This window comes from Ylistrum balloti, unplaced genomic scaffold, assembly GCF_031769215.1.
Source record: "Ylistrum balloti isolate Yb309-2 unplaced genomic scaffold, AGI_CSIRO_Ybal_v1 Utg371032, whole genome shotgun sequence".
In the NCBI taxonomy this organism is placed as follows: domain Eukaryota; kingdom Metazoa; phylum Mollusca; class Bivalvia; order Pectinida; family Pectinidae; genus Ylistrum; species Ylistrum balloti.
In genome coordinates this window covers 546,739-564,393 of record NW_026782573.1, presented here as the reverse complement: position 1 = coordinate 564,393, position 17,655 = coordinate 546,739, and the positions used below count along the sequence as shown (strand labels likewise).

The following is a 17,655-nucleotide window of genomic DNA, read 5'->3' as shown; positions in this document are numbered from 1 at the left end:
TTTTAAAACTGAGTGAAACGGCATCAAGACAGCATCATAATACGATAGATAGGAAAGGAGGGGGAGCTGCTATTTCATGTTATGATTTTGAAGCCTATCATTGTTCAAAGAAATTGTTTAAAAGCTGAAAGACAATATCTCCGGACTATATTAAAACGCTGAAAATAAGAAAGGGCCATAACTCCAATAATAGTCGAATAAAAATGTATATCAGGAAAACAGACATTTCAGGCATGTAATTAAACATGCCAAGTATGATAGACATCAATTGAAAACCGCGACACGAAACAGAAACATGATGTTGTTTAAGAAAACACAATTGTGGGAAGCGATTTACGGCCTAATCAAACTTCGGACGGACGTACGGACGTACAACGTCATAAGGTAATATATCCAGTCAAAGTTATTGTCGACGGACGTAACACAATATTTCTCTCTAGTGCCACTATGATGTTATAAAGACAGAATTGTTAGGTATGGAAGATTTGTCATGAAATATCTGATTTGTCGATTTTAAGTCAAGTTATTTGTCAGGTTGAAATTACAGCTGGTAATGAAATATATCCGTTTAGGGAGTTTTGAAACAATCGATGCTGAACATTACGAATTTCAAAATGCTACCAGGTCCTTTTCCCATACTTATTTTCTTATTTTACATCTAGAATATGTTATATAAGGTTAAAAAAAGTCAATGGCTTGTTTTGAGATGAAAAGATCTTTATAACCATGAAGGTTTCATGGCTTGGGGTAAGCAAGAAATTGCCTATGTTGGCATAAAGCATTGCAATATTTTTTTTCCGGCGCAAACAATTCAAACTCGTAAAACGTTTATGATATGATAAACAACAAGTGTAGACTCATTTACAACCGACTTGCCCTTAACCAAAAAAAAAAAAAAAAAAAACTAAGAGTATGTTTGGTTCTGTCGTATATTGCGAAATTTTAAGTGTTCCCTGTTGGTTGATACCAGAAAATAGAATAGAGAACGAAACATTTTTATGGAAGCTGTGAAATATTCCCAACCATATATATTTCAGATTTCGAGAAATCCGTATTTCTCCTATGGTTTGGACTATAAATAAATAAAACAAACATAACATCGGTTTAAGTTCCTATAACAATGAACTGCTTTGTGACCATTTTCATTGAGCTCTTGCGGAAGTTATTGGAATGTTAATTGTGCCTAAATCACATTTCTTTATTGATGAAAAGTCTGTTCCATAAGCATTACTGGCAAGTTATACGCCAAAACTGTCTGAAACGAATTAGATCTACTGTAGAAAATAAGCGAAATTGTCTTTGTAAAGAATGTTTCTTTCCCTTTAATTTCGTAAGTACTCCAAGATACGTACATTTGAACTGCAATCAGATTACAATAATTCAATACTTTACAATACTAAGTCCCCTTGGTATACCATCGTATGGTGTAATCTCGGCTAAATCAACACTAACGAACATAATTGCAATTTCAAGCAAGTAATGAAAAGTCGTTTACTTTCGGGGAGAAGTTGAATGCGGGAACCATAATGAATTACGCCGTAACTAGGTGGCATGGAAATGAAGGTTGGGTATATGAACGACATTAGAGAAACGTGTGCGCGCGCGCGTGTGTGTGGCGTGGGTTTTTTGTTCCTTTACTCTATAATAATCTAACATTATATATTTCCTGAGTAGATATACTCTGACAAAATAATTATAAACCAACACTTACGAATTATGAACAAACACAAAAATTCAATTATCTGTCTTGCGACTATGAGAAATTGGCCCCATGATATCATAAGCCGTATCGTTATTAATACTGTTGTGTTTGACAGAGGGGTTAAAGTTCTTTTATGGAGGTGAAATCTTACAGAAAAATCATTTAAATGAGTTCTTTGAAGTCCTTAAAATCTTTATACGACCTACGGGAGCTACAGAACTGTGTAATACACCTTGTTTCTAAGGTGAAGACGATTGTAGTCATTTTAGGTAATGAATACAGTCATGTGATCTCCATGGAGAAATATATCGATAAAAGAATGATAAGACACACGTGATTTTAGCCAATTAGACAAAAGTAGAGACACCTAGTTAAATTAGAAATTTAGTTCCGAGGGAGTGTTCGTCTCCAGTTCTTCTAGAGATAGATGGACTTAAGTCGAGACTATTTAAATACTTTGAAGTTAAAACTTACATAGAAATCAATATTTCGTTTCAAGTGAAAACCACACCGAGTTTGTTTTAACGCTTTCGGTAAAACCCGAAAATTTTGAAAGGTCAAAACTAACTTTGCAGTACCAGTATTTGTAGGTATAAACGGAAAAATTGTCTGATGACAGATTGTAGTGTAATTAATCAGATAAACCATTATTGGCAAATGGTATCTTAGAAAATTAGTCATATTTTATATATGTACTAGTTAAAATCATTGATCTTTAGTTGTAGATTTTAGGAAAGTATTCGTGATATACAGATGGTCCGCCTATACAATTGACGAAATAAGTAAAAACATCAGATCACTATGACAGAAGTGGCTGTAGAAATTAGAGTGATCGACTTGTTAAGGAGATTTTGTGGAATATCCACTTGAAGTGTGTGAAATTTTGTGGGCTTATTACTTAGAATAACATTTTATTGTTTATAGACAACATCAATGGACAATAACTATAATGCAGGTTTGATTGTAGCCATAGATTTCTGAAATCCTTAGACAGGCTGTCATTGAGTTACATATGTTTGTTGTAATTGAGATGTGTTCGTAATGCGCAAGGACATAATTTTTGCCAGCTAACATTAAGCTTTTGGTATGACATATGTTATACTAATGAGAATAGAGATTTTTCGCGATCTAGTGAAAGGACTTCTCGTATTGTCATGTTACTTATCATCATTATATTTCTGGGGTAAATTTTGTGACATCTTCATGTTTTGATCGGTATCATAAATGCTCATATTCAGTCAAGTGTAACGTATATCATGATTGGAAGGTCTTATTGCAATGATCTCAAGTGAATTAATGATACAACATGGCCCCCAAGACCATATTTCAAATTCCATTGATAATACAGCATTCATGCATTAATATCTGAAGAAAATATTCAGGGCTTATTTTTCTCATTAGTGTTAAATGTTACATAACATCATCACTGTAGGGTCAAAGTTCACATTGTTTTCCCATTTTTTGATATTGTGATAACGAATCTTTCTGTATTCGATGAAGAATGTCGTCCTGAAGAATTTGGTGCCATTATTTTCCCTGTAATATTCACGTTTAACATTATTCGCAGTGGTTCAGTGGATCCTGTATACAATGCGTCCACATCTGTTTTTCTCCTATGCATATAACGAGTTTTGTATTTGATTGTAATATCAGTTTTTTTTTTTTTTTTTTTTTTTGGTTTTTTTTAATTTTTAAAAAAAAACAAACAAAAAAAAAAAAAAAAAAAAAAAAACCCAAAAAAAAACAAAAAACTCGGGAAACATTTCTGTGCAACACAATAGACAAAGTTCAGTTTTCGGTATAGGTCAAAATTCAAAAGTGTTATTTTGGAAAACATCATGGCATATTTTTTTCTTAAGATTAGCAAGGTTTATATCTTTGATATTTGATATGCAGATGTTCAGGTCAAAAGCTATTTAACTTTTAGAATTCATGACATTGACCCACATCCACGGTCACAGGAGTCTAATGTGTTTAAAATCTTTGAATAGCCCAGTCTTATCAATAACCAAGAGGCAACCAAACTTATCTCAATGAATGTACCATGACCGACTTTCAAGGTCCCAGCGGAAAATATATATATATTTATTTTCTTGTCATTAGCCAAGTGACCCGGGTTGTGATATTTGGACTGTAGCATGAACTTTTAACGTCAAAGAGGTCAAAAATGCAATTTTTTTTCAGATATATTGTAAGCATTTTTTGCCATAGGTTTGATATAGGTAAAAAGATGTTAAATTGTAATCATACCATTAAAATTAATATGGCTTATCCATACTTTGTATCACTCTTGATTTTAGTCTATTTAAAATTTTCATTAATTTACAATCATTCATAGAAACTCGAAATAAAATGGAGAACTCTTTTGTTGTCGTTTCTACTCCCTAACATATTATTGGGACATCTATGTAATTAAGGTGCTAATTTTATCTTTGTTATTCTTATATCATTGATTAAATAATCATTGTCTTTCTCGTTTAGAGTATGCCAACAATAACGCCGGATATCCTGGTTTTGACGCTGATGATAATATTTGTTGCTGGTATGGTCAATGCTAGGCCTAAAATTGGAAGAAGATTTTGTGCGTGAGTATTGACAAGTTCATCAATTCGTAGTTGATGGTAACATTTCTATACCAGATATCGACTTAATACGACAGTTTAAATCATCATGATAGTATGTGACAATATATATAGACAATATTGTAATATTGGGGAGATCACTCCTTTGGATTCACTGCTTGCAAGAATATTTCACAGTTAAAAATGATTGGAAGTGTCTTACAATGGGTATCTAATAAAATAAATATTCTTCTGAAATGAATGAACGTCTGCGTGCTTGTATTAAGTTTCAAAGATTTAAACTTCTACAGTGTGAGATAAGTCCTTCGCCACTCTGATACCTTTCAAAAGTAAAACACAATATAAAACATCTGTGATAATAAACAACATTATCACTCTCTGCATTTCTGACTGCCATAGTTACTGAATGAATGTTTTTTTTTTTTTTAAAAAAAACTGTCTTTGAAAATGCTTCCTTTTACACAGAAATAATCTATTGCAAAACGTCTATTCAACGCGTTCTTTACACCTTGTGACGAAAAGATGAAATATACTAAGACGAGATTCCATACGTTAAATTACTTAGGACAATGAAAATCTTTAATGCCATTCCTGATGTAATATAAAGTAAGAAGTTATTTTTGTAACTATTGGTGAATAACGACAGTGTTATCAAAAGGATAATTATTTCATGTAAACTGTATTTATCTATAATTGTATGGAATTATGTTAAATTGATGTAATGCGTTTAGTACTGTCGTTTTGATGGAATTTGTTGTCATTCAATTGGTTTGAAAGCAGTTAAAAGACTGAACAAAATACACAAGTGAACAGTATATTTCAATGCTAAGAAGAATTTGATAAAAAAAATAGCCAAATAGTGAATTAAACTATTTCGTCATTCGTTCGTTGATACTGAGGACCACGTGTATGGAAACCTACTAGAAGGAGGTGTTTGAGGAAAGGCAAAATGTAGCTGTCAAAATGTAGACTCGGGGTTGCAAATTGTACTTGACCTCTTTACATTAGGGCCTTAGTATAGCTCGCTTGATTCTATTATCCAAATATATTGAACAATCAAAGCAGAGGACGCTTGCTCTTTCGGAATAACAGGTCTTATTTTCTTTTTACTTTTTTAGAATCGCCTTGTTAATCCTTCTTTTGTTCATATTTGCCCTAGTTTTATTGAATAATTTTTTTTTGTATTTCAGACATTATCCCTTTGCTCCCCGATGTTTGGGCGTTGCAGCGAAAAGGGATGGGGAAGGAACAAATAAAATGACCAACAGTGGTATACCAGACTATGGAGACCTTTCCTCAATGTAAGTACATTACATCACAGAATTCTCCTCTGAGGAATGTCTTACAAGATCCTCGCAATGTAAAATATCATGTTGCAAAATGCAGCCGTAAATCCAAGAAGCTTACTTTTAACTCACATATTATTGACCAATTCATCGCCTACAACACATTTGACACACCAGTGAAGACAAATTGTTTAACTATATAGAACTATTCTGCATTAAGTATCAGATTCATGAGTGATATATCATACTTGTTTATTTCGAGTTTATATTAATAGTAATAATAGTTTCTGCTCCTCGTCATCATCATCATCATCATCATCATCATCATCATCATCATCATCATCATCATCAGCTACAGTACTTATGACACAACGATGAAGACAAATTGCACAACTATATAACTATGGATACCTTATTCCGATGTCTGCATTTCATATAAGATTCAGGAGTTAAATATCTGATTTGTTTATATCGAATTTATATCAAGGGCGATATCAATAATGATTTATTAGTGAGTTCAACACTACTCACGTTTCGTGTCTTTTTCTGTAGCACACTATAGTGTACTTTAAATGTAGGTAGTTACGTTGTTAAAAATCATTCCCGGATTCCGGTATAATTAATCATGTGAATACAGAATTTTACTTATAAAACTGACACATTTTGATATTTCCCGATAACATAATAAAATTGGAGTTATTTATTACCCTTATCCCAACAATTCCAGTTATCAAACTAATTTCAAATAGTATATTAGCGGAAATTGTATTGGACCAGATTTCCAACAAACAGATGTCTTCCAGACATATCGTCTTCGACCGCTCTGTCCGGAAACAGGATGGGAAGTTCAATGTCTTGTTGCATACACCTACAATGATTAAAAATGATTTTCCATTGTTAAGACAAAAACTGTTGAGGAATATACGGAGTGGAGTATCCCCTAAGGCAGGCATAAAGACGTTGTTCTATTTATGTCTTCATCCAAGGATAATGACCACGTTTGAATGGTGCCCTGTTGGATAATTTCATTGTAAACATGCAGTATAACATGAGAACATTTCAAATCATTTCCACAGCGATACATTAATTCCTTAAAATCAATTTATAAGGTGACAATGATTCTATGCCGGTTTTTCGATTTTTGCTTCCGTATCGCCCCATAAGAGTGATGATGCTTTAATTTTTTATTTTTGCTCAGAGAGGAGTTTCGATGTCTAGATAACATAATTTGATAGAGCAATCAATTAAATGCCACTCTCAAAAGACACTCCGCACAGGCATCCAGTCATATTTTAATACGTTTCACCATTCTAGAATTTCGTTAATAGTTTATATTGTAGTATATTTTAAATGTGTATGTTGGCGTAGTATGTTCTATTAATTCAATTTATCGTGGTATATTTCTAATAGTTGCGGTGGTAAAATGTGTATCAGTACTAGTAAGTATTACATAGACTGTCGAAATCCATATTGAATAACTCTCATGATGCAACCTTCAATGTTACAATGCTCAAAATACACTTTGCAGCGAAACGGATACAGTAGTTTATAGAATTTCATACTCGAATTTTGAATCTATTACATGCAAAAAGATAAATTAGAAAATGTTGTTTATCTTTCAAATTTTACTGTGGTAGATTTGCTGCATCTGCAATAGCCGAAATGAAAGATAGAGACTCGATTGATCAGCACAGGATGACCATTGCAACCCTAATAGGTCATGGTACTATCACTCATAAGTTCTTGTTAATCTCCATTCATGCAGAATACTGTGTTCTTAAATACACTGACCTCAACTTGTATCACACTACCTTTGAACTTTGACTTTGAAATTCAAATCTTTCATCAGATAGTAAAAACACATTTTCATTTCAAATAATTGTTCATTGTGATATTTGAACCACTGTATTTTTGTTGATTCTTGATAGCTTTTCAACATGTTAGTATGAAACAGTAACGCATTACCATATGATCTCGACAAATATGATAAAGCATATGATTCAACTAATTGCCATTAATTTAAAACAAGTAGATAACAATATTCAGTACACATTCGAGGATAACAAAGTCTAAGTTGATTTCGAGTTAACTGATTTATTCTATCTTTAGTCAAACCAGACTGATTAATTGTCAATAGTTTATTTCCGGCTAGACTTAGAAGAGGTCTCGAAATTACGATTGTGAGTTTAACTTTACATTTGTTCACAGCTCGTGCGTCATATTCCAAGGATAATTTAAATATTTTGTAAAAATTGAAAACAAAATACAAAAATAAAAAGCATCTATAAACACACCCAGGACAAATAATGAATAAGGTAATGTAAATTTTTAAAATTTCAATTAACAATTTATTATCTAGCTTAATGAAAAGCGAAACAAGAACGTAAATGCTTATTTCATGGACGTCAGAAATATAAAAATCATTGCTATAACAAGATTAAGAAGAAACAATCGATGATTAACCGACAAATTACAGTATATTGTGGATGTTCATTGTCTATTTCCAGTTGCAATTTTTATTACAGTTTCGCAAGCGAAATATAAAAATTCAGCAATTTGATAAAGACTGCTTTCAATTGATGTGATTTTCTGTAAGGGCGCTAATGAAGCGTAGGTTGAATAAGTTGGTTTTCAATCAAATAATTTACGTGTACAGTTTTGGTTTTTCTCTAATTTGAAATATATATCAGAGATTCAGATATCAACATTATATGGTATAATACAACGTTAAACAGCCTATTTCAAATGGTGTTCAAGCGTAACGTCAAACTATCTGACGTCAACGTGCAACAACCGCAAACATTTCCCGACAATTTTATAACACCGCTTTATCTTATGTTTGGGTTTGCTTTTTTCAATTGTTTTCCTTTAATAATGCAAAAACAAAATGAATAAATAGATAAATGAAAAAGAAAATGTAATGGTTTACCGTTAAAGGTCATAAATATTTCTCACATATTACAGAATACAAGTGCTATTAAACGGGCACCTGTAAAAGATCTATATATTATCTAAAGCATAAAATAAAAAAATGAAAAATAACAATGAAATAGCATAAGATAATGTTTGTGCTATGATATAAATTTGAAAAAAACACGTACTCCTTCGTGTCGTTAAAGCAGTCAATCGTCTCTAAAATGTCAAAGTGTTGTGTCGGTGTACCCGCAGTGATTGCAACCCCATTTCTGGAAAATTTGTGAGATTCATTTGATATATTCATGGTGTTGTCAATTGTTTTTGCACTAAAATCGTTTTTGTTTCTTACTGATGACTACGTTATCACAACCGTAGACATTTTACAAGGAAGCTATCTCTGGTGTACCATCAGTACTAATACACAAGAAATATGAAGCATATAGATCTGTAAAGAATTTGCAGAAATAAAATCATCATATCCCACACAGATTAAATGCTATATTGCATGCTAACATGCAAAAACAATTATTTAAGTGTAAACCTCTGTAAGTACACATGCCTGCATTGATCACAATATCGTCAAACAATATTCCCAGATGATTGTGAAGTCTGGAATTGAAACCGTTTTCTATCTAATTCCTACAAGACATAGAATTAGCTTTACTGTTAATAAAAGATCCTAATTTTAACTTGCTGTCATTAATTTTATTATCTTTCTTTGTAATGTCTATTGACAGTCATTATGTATATCATCATTCTATACACATTAAATCTATAATGCTTCCATTACAGTGTTTTACGATCCAAAAGCGATATCGATGATAATCCAGTTGACGTTTGGGACAGTCATGAAGGAGGCGATGACGTCAACAAGGCAGTTATTGTACCAATAGGTGTCCTGAGTAAAATACTTGGTTCAAAACCAGCAGCAGAGCTGAATAGAGCACAGGTAAGCTTTTCGAACAATACATCTTGTTTTAATGTCACGAACTGGCTAAGAAAAAAATGTACAGAAATTGTTTCCGTTTCAGATGTTCAATGTAATAGTTAATTAAAGCGAGAAATACCACTTCTTCCATTTGATTATAACAGCCACAAGATAAATACACCTCTTAGTCGCTAAAAAAATAATAATATCCGTTTACCTACGTCAGACTGAAACAATGTAAGCGTTCTTGATATATACTTAACCATGCGTTTATTGAGACGAAGTTTTTTTCAGATTCAGTTAATTTCTGCCGAAACATGATGGTTCAGTTCCATGGATATGAATTATACTTTTGGAACAATGGAACAGATGTTCTTTGTCTGGTTTATTGTGCCGCATGTGTGACTACAGGAGTTACATTACTAGAAGTAATACATAAGAGATAGACAAATGCTCATATTCCGTATATTTTACTTAGTGGTCTTCCGCCTACACTTTCTGATGTTACGTTTTCGTTTTTAACAGATAGATCTGATTACTATAATGTATTATTCGTGACGGTAATGAATCAAAATTTATTACATTCTTCATACTTAGCGCTGATAATCTAATGGTTTTATAATCTAGTTTTATCGAATGCACCAACATCTTGAATATATACTTAAATGACGTTGGACCTGCCCAAGAGTATGATAACAACAACAAAATAATGCCAAATTAACAAATTCCTTGTTCAAACTCAATATCGTTAAAAAAATGGCCAAATGTAACCAAAAGAAACGTTTATTAGAGATTCTTGAAATGTATAAATAGAATGAGGAATAAACCCGTAGTCATAAAATCATTCTCACACCTAGGGCCGAAATATGTGCTCAATTCAACTTCTCTTAGAATCTTTCTAAACTTTTCTCACATCATTTAATATTATTAATCCATATTTCACATTATCACCAAATGCATTTGAGCCTAAGCATAAAATATGTACTTGAGCGTGAGTGCAGCAGTTTCACGAATACGGGCCCAGACGTTCCGGAAGGATGGGCGTTGTATGCTTTTCCAATGACACACAAAGGTAAATTTTGGTCAATTAAAGTGAGTTATGTGACGTCCCCAAAACACGGATATCAAAAACGAAACTACCAGGTGTACTAACGAGCGTCAAGTCCTTCTTCATTTCTCTGAAGTCAATAAAACAATTCCCCCCAAAAGACCATTGAGACAACAGAATCCCAAGTATTGCAAGTTAATCTGTCAGCTATAGGAATAAGCTTAATGATATCCTATCAACGTTTTGTTGTAAAAATCATAGGATAGCAGGAATGTTGTTATCAAGAAATGTAAAATTCTTAATACAAAACTATAGATTATTCGAAATCGTCACAAATGTACCATGGTTGTCTAGACTGCCACCGCTTGTACGATATCTGTAAATTAGCTTCGTTAATCATAATAATTCTTCAGTACAAACAATATAATTGTACCGCTTATCTGTGATAAGTGAAAGAGCCACAGTATGTTTCATTTCTGATTGTATCTGTATATTGATTTATAGAAACTGTCGCATTTATTATACCTGTGATTTATTGACACGAGATTTAGAACTTTTTTGTAGGAAACAAGAAAAAAAAAGGTCGTTTTTTTAAATAAAAAAAAACATACACACATAAATGTAAAACTCGTCAAAACCGATAAGAAATAGGAACTCCCCGAAAAAATTCTGGACAAGTATATATGCTGAAAAATCCTATTTTAGAGAAGGCATGAATAATAAGTCTTGATACCGCTTAGGTAATACTGCAACAGGGAAATAGCATGCATGGCAACAAACAGTTTTAATCTCAAGAATCAATCGTACGTACAGACATAATGCAGGGATCATATATGACTGATTTACTGACCAGACATCTAAAACACAATAGAAACTTACTAGATAGCCAGTAACGAATGACAATCAGATAACACGCCAACTTTGGCCGCGCTAGTCTCTGAAACCGGTAATGGTTGGCCACCGCGGGGTGGAGTGGAGAGAACGAGCCAGGCAGGATAATGATAAAGGCAATAAGAGGTATCAGAAATCAACATTAAGTACCAATTGATGCTCTGAATGTGATTTTAATCGTAACTTACAGAACATAATATTGATATATAGCGTTATTATTCTTCTCACCTAACCCGTTGATCGAAGAGATGATGTATTATTCGAATGTGTCGTGACCGAACTGAGAGAAGGCTATTTGGCGCAAGTATATCAATGTTGAATTACCAGGGATTACCTTTTAAACAATCAATTTAAGGCTAAATATAAACTGCTTATGAGAGTTCCGTAATGTAAAAGCAATGAAATTTGTGTTTCGATATATATCTAGATGTTTTCTTCGTACGTGTTAGATATGAAGGTAAATATTAAGTAATTAATATGTTAAAGAACAAGTGTTCTTTGCAAAAAGCTTACGATTTGCATGGCAAGGAATGTAATTACTTTTTTACCAGGACATAGTTCGATAATTTACGAAGTCAAAATAAATAACTGGGACTATACCTCTTTAAGAACTATAATTTTTTTGACATATAGAGATAAGTAAAATGTTTCAAGTAAAATATTCATTTCCCAGCTAATAAGGGTCTACCAAAATATATGGAAGATGACCAACCTCGTTAAATCGCCTGATCAATGGCTTCCTTCCACAATAAAGTAAGGGTGAAAAGAATTATGCTGACGTGAATCACAATCAAAATGAAAACAACATCTTAATTTGTAAACACAGAATATCATGTTATGATAAAGTAAGGACTTAATGTGTTTATACGATGATATCAATAGTTGATATTTAGATGAGTTCAAATATATGGGTTAAATCACTATTAAGGAGAAGTGTGTACTTATGAATTTACATGTGAATATCTTTCAATATATTTTAATAATTTCTTTATCAAATCAAATGATTCCACAAGGAATTTCCAATATACAAATAAGCCGATAGTTCGAGTTATACTTTAAAAACGGAAAGTAGCTCATAGACAAAGCCAAAGCAATCATACACCTTCTGATTGTTCCATCTTTGATCGAAACAACAACAACATTGTATAGATTTAGATACATCCCAGTAAGTAAAGAAGTCATGTTCTCAAATGAGGACAAGGTCTATAATAACGAACTCAACAGGGAAACTAACGAGCATCAAGCATGGTGGCCTGAAAATAAGGTAGCGATTACCTTTATGTTTATTCCTTTGGAGGTGAGAATTTGTTTCTAGTTTTAGCATTTTAGATTATAATTCACGTTTAGAGCAATCATTCACAAGGGAGTCTTGATAATCGTATGAGTAGGGTAGCTAATTGATAAAGACTGAAAAAATGGGTGACTAGGACAAGCTGCGTAAGAAAGTGATGCAGACAGACATATGTGTATCAAAAGCCAGGGCCCAAGTTAGTGTTTGTGTATATGTTCAGTGCACAGGGATTCTATCGTACGGAACCTGTTTGTACATTTACCTTAGTTCAGGAGGTCAGTTTGGCAGCTATATCTAGGATAGATAGAGATATCCTATATTTAGAGGAATGGAATGACAGCCAGATATATTAGATGCCTCCTCGTCATTTCCGCGAATAACAGGCAAACTAACAATCATCAAACACGTCCAGCTTCATAGGGCAGTAAGAAATATATTTCAATGAGATCACTGTGCACCATGCAGCTGTTTCGTCCATTTAGTACTCATCAGTGATGTTAAATTCCTTTATGTCAACAAACTGACTACGCAATTTCTATGTATGATGTAAATGAGTTGTTTTGCTGTATCATATTAAGCATTAAACAATGCTTTATTTGGGGCATTGATGACCAACATATTATGCGCTGAACTGAAACTGTATTAACTCTAGTCAAGTGGAACAGTGATCCATAACCGTTCAATTGATAATGGTGTTGTTGGATGTCAATTACATACAATTTCACCAGTTAATTACATTTATTAAATTTCTTTCTTGTGTACAAAAAGGATTTTATGAGAAAACATTTACTGCCAAATTTCATATATGAGTTTCGTTTTTGTTACAGTAGAGCAAAACAATGAGTTTAATTGTAGCATACAGCTGCCTCGTCCTTCTAGAATTCGTCAGTGATGCTCAGGGCTTAAAATTGTAGCGACTAAGGAAAATCCAAAATGATCGAAAGAAAAGTCTTAACATAGAGGTGCATATGATTAGATACATTTCCTAATTTCCGTATATTGAATTGAGATCAATTATATAATTCCGACAACACAGTCCTTCTGATAGAATAACCTCCTTGACAGTTATCGATTCCCTTATAATTTGAAATTATTTTAATATTCTTTTCAGAAGAGACGGCGTGACATGTGGATGGACTATGACACTGGCCGGGAGTAAAAGCTTAAAAAGAAGAACAATTTGATTGCCTTGCTCGGCTCTTATGTGCTTTTCAAAGTCTGATTCTTTTCAAAACTATTTTCCTACCTGTAATTTCTTTATTCAGAGACGTATGAGAGGGAATTCCCTTTTATAGAATATTTTCTTACATAATTCTATACGTCAGAAGACGAAATATCATTCATTTGATATTCTATTTCCTAAATCTAGTATCTTAAATTATGGAAAAATGTTATCACACTGTACAAAGTTTACGTATATTTGATCATTATTGTAATAGATTATTTTTTAACATTTAAATGTATATATAAAATTGCCAAGAAAAACAGATAAAACCTACGGACGACTTCTTAAGTGACAACGTATCAAAGTTGTTCCGCGTTTTGTTTATTCATGACATGTGAAACGGACCATTTAATTTGGAAAAACAGAGAGATTGTTTTAAGTCAAACCATGATTTTTCCATTAATGTGTCAGTTTGTAGAAAATTGAATAAAGAAATCAGGATTCGTTCTCCAATAAAGAAACATCATTAGTTTTTTGTTTTAATTCTTCATTTCTTGGCTTATAAATCAAAAAGTGATATTCCGTTTTGAGGAGTGATAGATGGCGAGCACATTTTCAAATGTGTAATATTTCCTTTCAATGAAACATGTTTTGTACTTGGTTCCAAGTTGCAGCCTATATTCTATGAAAAAAAGGGCTGAAATTCAATAAGGAAAATATTCTGATAGACAAAATGGCCATGCCCTAACAAACTATAAACTATTGCAACGATGGTACTTACAACAGGTTACGGATATCTGTATATGACGCTTCAAATCATATAAACATGTGTGATAATTATATAAATAAAACATACGGTGGAATAGATCTTCCATATGTGTTGTCAATATCAATTTAACAGTTATATCATGTAAACGCTGCATTTAACATTCGACATGCATTGAAGCATGCATATCTAGAATGACATAAAAACATCTTAATACAAGTAGACATTTTGTCCGTATATATTTACATTCATCTAAAATTGTTAAAAAATCAAGGCATACAATAGAATAATTATATATTTTTGAAAGAAATACTGTTAGGATAATCAGTCACGCGATCATAGAAAAAAGAGGACACCAACACAACAAAACCGAAATTCTTACAACTGGGACAAAAACAACCAAGAAGATATAAGCATGTAAACGGAATCATAATGCAAACACATCGATGAAACTAGGGCAAAAAACTAACAAAAGAAATATTTACACGATGACGTCAGAAAAAGTACAAGAATGCAAAAAAAAAAAAAAAAAAATGAAAATGAAAGGTGTGCCGGAAGGGTTAGCATCTTCTGCTTCATCGACTGCACTCGCGATGTAAATCATGGTCAATCCATATAGGTATAGTTACATTTTTGAATGAGAACAATATAAAACAATAACAAATCCACGATACAGACTTCAAACATGTTTCATATCGGACAAAGAAAATGAATATTGCACGATGAGATCTTTATGACGACTAGAAAACTTCTTAGAAAACCCAGTGTTGAGAATTTGCATGTTTGTTGCCGTAAATTGTAATACTGGAAATACTCCAAAGAATGTAGACACCATATTTGGAGATGGAACACTCACAATAGGGAAGTCATCACGCTTATCAAACATGATGGTTCTCTGTTTGTTTCACTCAAAAGATTGAGGTAAGCAGCTGATGTAGAGTATATTTCCCTTCATTTCTAATTCTGGTTGGTAAATACGATGATCATGATCAACAATTTTGTAATTCAAATACAAAACGTCTTTAATATATCTAAAAGTGAAATTGAAAGACAAATTCTTACTTCTTGCTTATACGGGTATCCTTGAATCGGCCAAAGGAGAATATGATCAAGTGATTTGAGAGGCGTCTTCTAGAACGCCCAACATCTAAATCAATCAATCCTAGCAATGCCGTGTTCTCAAGATGGGAACCGGTTTAATATTTATTTCATAAAGACACCAAAATTATGACCATAAAACTTTCTCGTGCACTTCATCAACATGAATCACTTGAAGGCCCCGTGTTTTTACATAAATATATGGAATAACACAAGAACAAATCAGCTACGATATGTAAGGGTTTTTGCTGCTGCAATTTGTCTAAAAATTGGAATATTTCCGTGTATCATACAGCAAAGTAGAACGGAATCCCAGTTGCTGGAATTTTTTAAATATCGAGGTTATCAAATAAGGCAAAGAAATTGTCTTGAATTAAAGTTCTGGAGTGTATATCTGATGGCCTCGATATATTACTGTTCATTCTCCACATGAGCATCAAATACAAAGTGCATTTTTATTTCTTCATAGCGGCAACAGTGTTTTACGAACGATTTAAAATATAAAAGATAAGACAGTACACATACGCGATGTTCACATAAGGAATGACTTGACGAGAATAAGTACAGAAAATGATGTACCTATGTAACTCCAAAGCGGTATTACTTCTAATTTTTTATTTTGTGGATGGAGTCGTTTTAAGACAAACTAACAGTTAGTGCTTTAACACCTGATTATGCCAGGATATATATATATATCAAGATATTTTCAATTCATTTCGGATGAAACTCTGTTAACTGTATGTCGCAACATCCCAAATACTGAATATATATGTTTTAACGGTTATATTTCTTTTTTATGAAGTAAAGCGTTTTATATCACCAGTTTTACAAGATATTTTTAGGAATCGATACGTATCAATCGATGCAAAAATCCTTAGCACAGAGTAAATATAAGAATATAAAAATCAGTTAAATGTTTGTGACCTGAAAAGTTTATCATTGAACCCGTGTATAACGATATGCTATCTGTTATGTTGTTACCTTTTGATCATTTTTTTTCTTTATCTTTTTTTAATATCGTCTTAGCCCTAGTTATTCACATCTCGGGATAGCAATATCTAAATTACACGAAAGATTAATACATTCTTTCGTGGGAACGGACTGGCGCCGCGAATCACTAATTTAATCAGTAGCCTTTCAGATGTTCAGTTGTAAAGATCCCTTGAGAAAAACAAAAAATCTCTATTCGTTTTATTATGTTAAATGGATACACTGGAGAGTATCAGGAATCTGTGAAATCCATATCGATTGATTTATTCGTTTCACACGTTTATTTTTTTTCCATCTTATTCAATGGTTTTTGATATATGTTTTCTTTCGAATCCCATGACGTGAAACTCGGAAATAACATGTATTACATCACCAATTAATACCTGTTGATCAGTCCCTGTTGAGGCATCTGTGATATCTACAATGTGAGATCGGCTCTCAATGCATGTCGTTTGTTCTGAGATTGATTCAGGTGCTCATCTGAATAAAAAGTATAAGCACAAAGAGAAACATTATATTCACATGATGCATTTTGGACAAAAAGTTCCTGATATGTTTCATTTAATTATTATAAATAAACATACATAGATATACGAAATAGTAAAGTTTTCTTATAACAAATTTTGTCATAAAACGTGAAGAGTTTTATAGATGTCGTATTCTCAAGAGGGTTATACTTTTTCAGACTATATGTACCTTGGATATCATTAGACATGCTTTTTCAAGCAGGGACATTTTGATTATTATTATTGATATCGACGAACTTAAAAATACGCCAAGCACTTGCAAATAACGTAAATCTGTCAAATTTTGACATACGACAAAATATAAAGGCTAGCCTTCACACACAGAGAACACGATATTTGGATATATATTTCTATAATTCTAAATATACTCTCCTTCCAATTTCACACAGTTGATCCATATAGTTTGCAAGTAATTGATGTCCGATCGGTAGAACTTAACATCCATCTTGGTTTCCCACCCAGCCT

The 17,655-nt window shown here is 32.6% G+C and overlaps 1 protein-coding gene across 1 annotated transcript; it reads left to right on the top strand.

Annotated features, from left to right (window-relative positions):
* Positions 1 to 4,186: 4,186 nt before the first annotated feature.
* Positions 4,187 to 13,803, top strand: LOC132560204 (uncharacterized). Its single transcript, XM_060224856.1, has 4 exons — positions 4,187 to 4,287; positions 5,475 to 5,585; positions 9,279 to 9,435; positions 13,756 to 13,803. Exons 1-4 carry the CDS (start codon positions 4,187 to 4,189, stop codon positions 13,801 to 13,803), a joined length of 417 nt encoding a protein of 138 aa, XP_060080839.1.
* Positions 13,804 to 17,655: the final 3,852 nt, after the last annotated feature.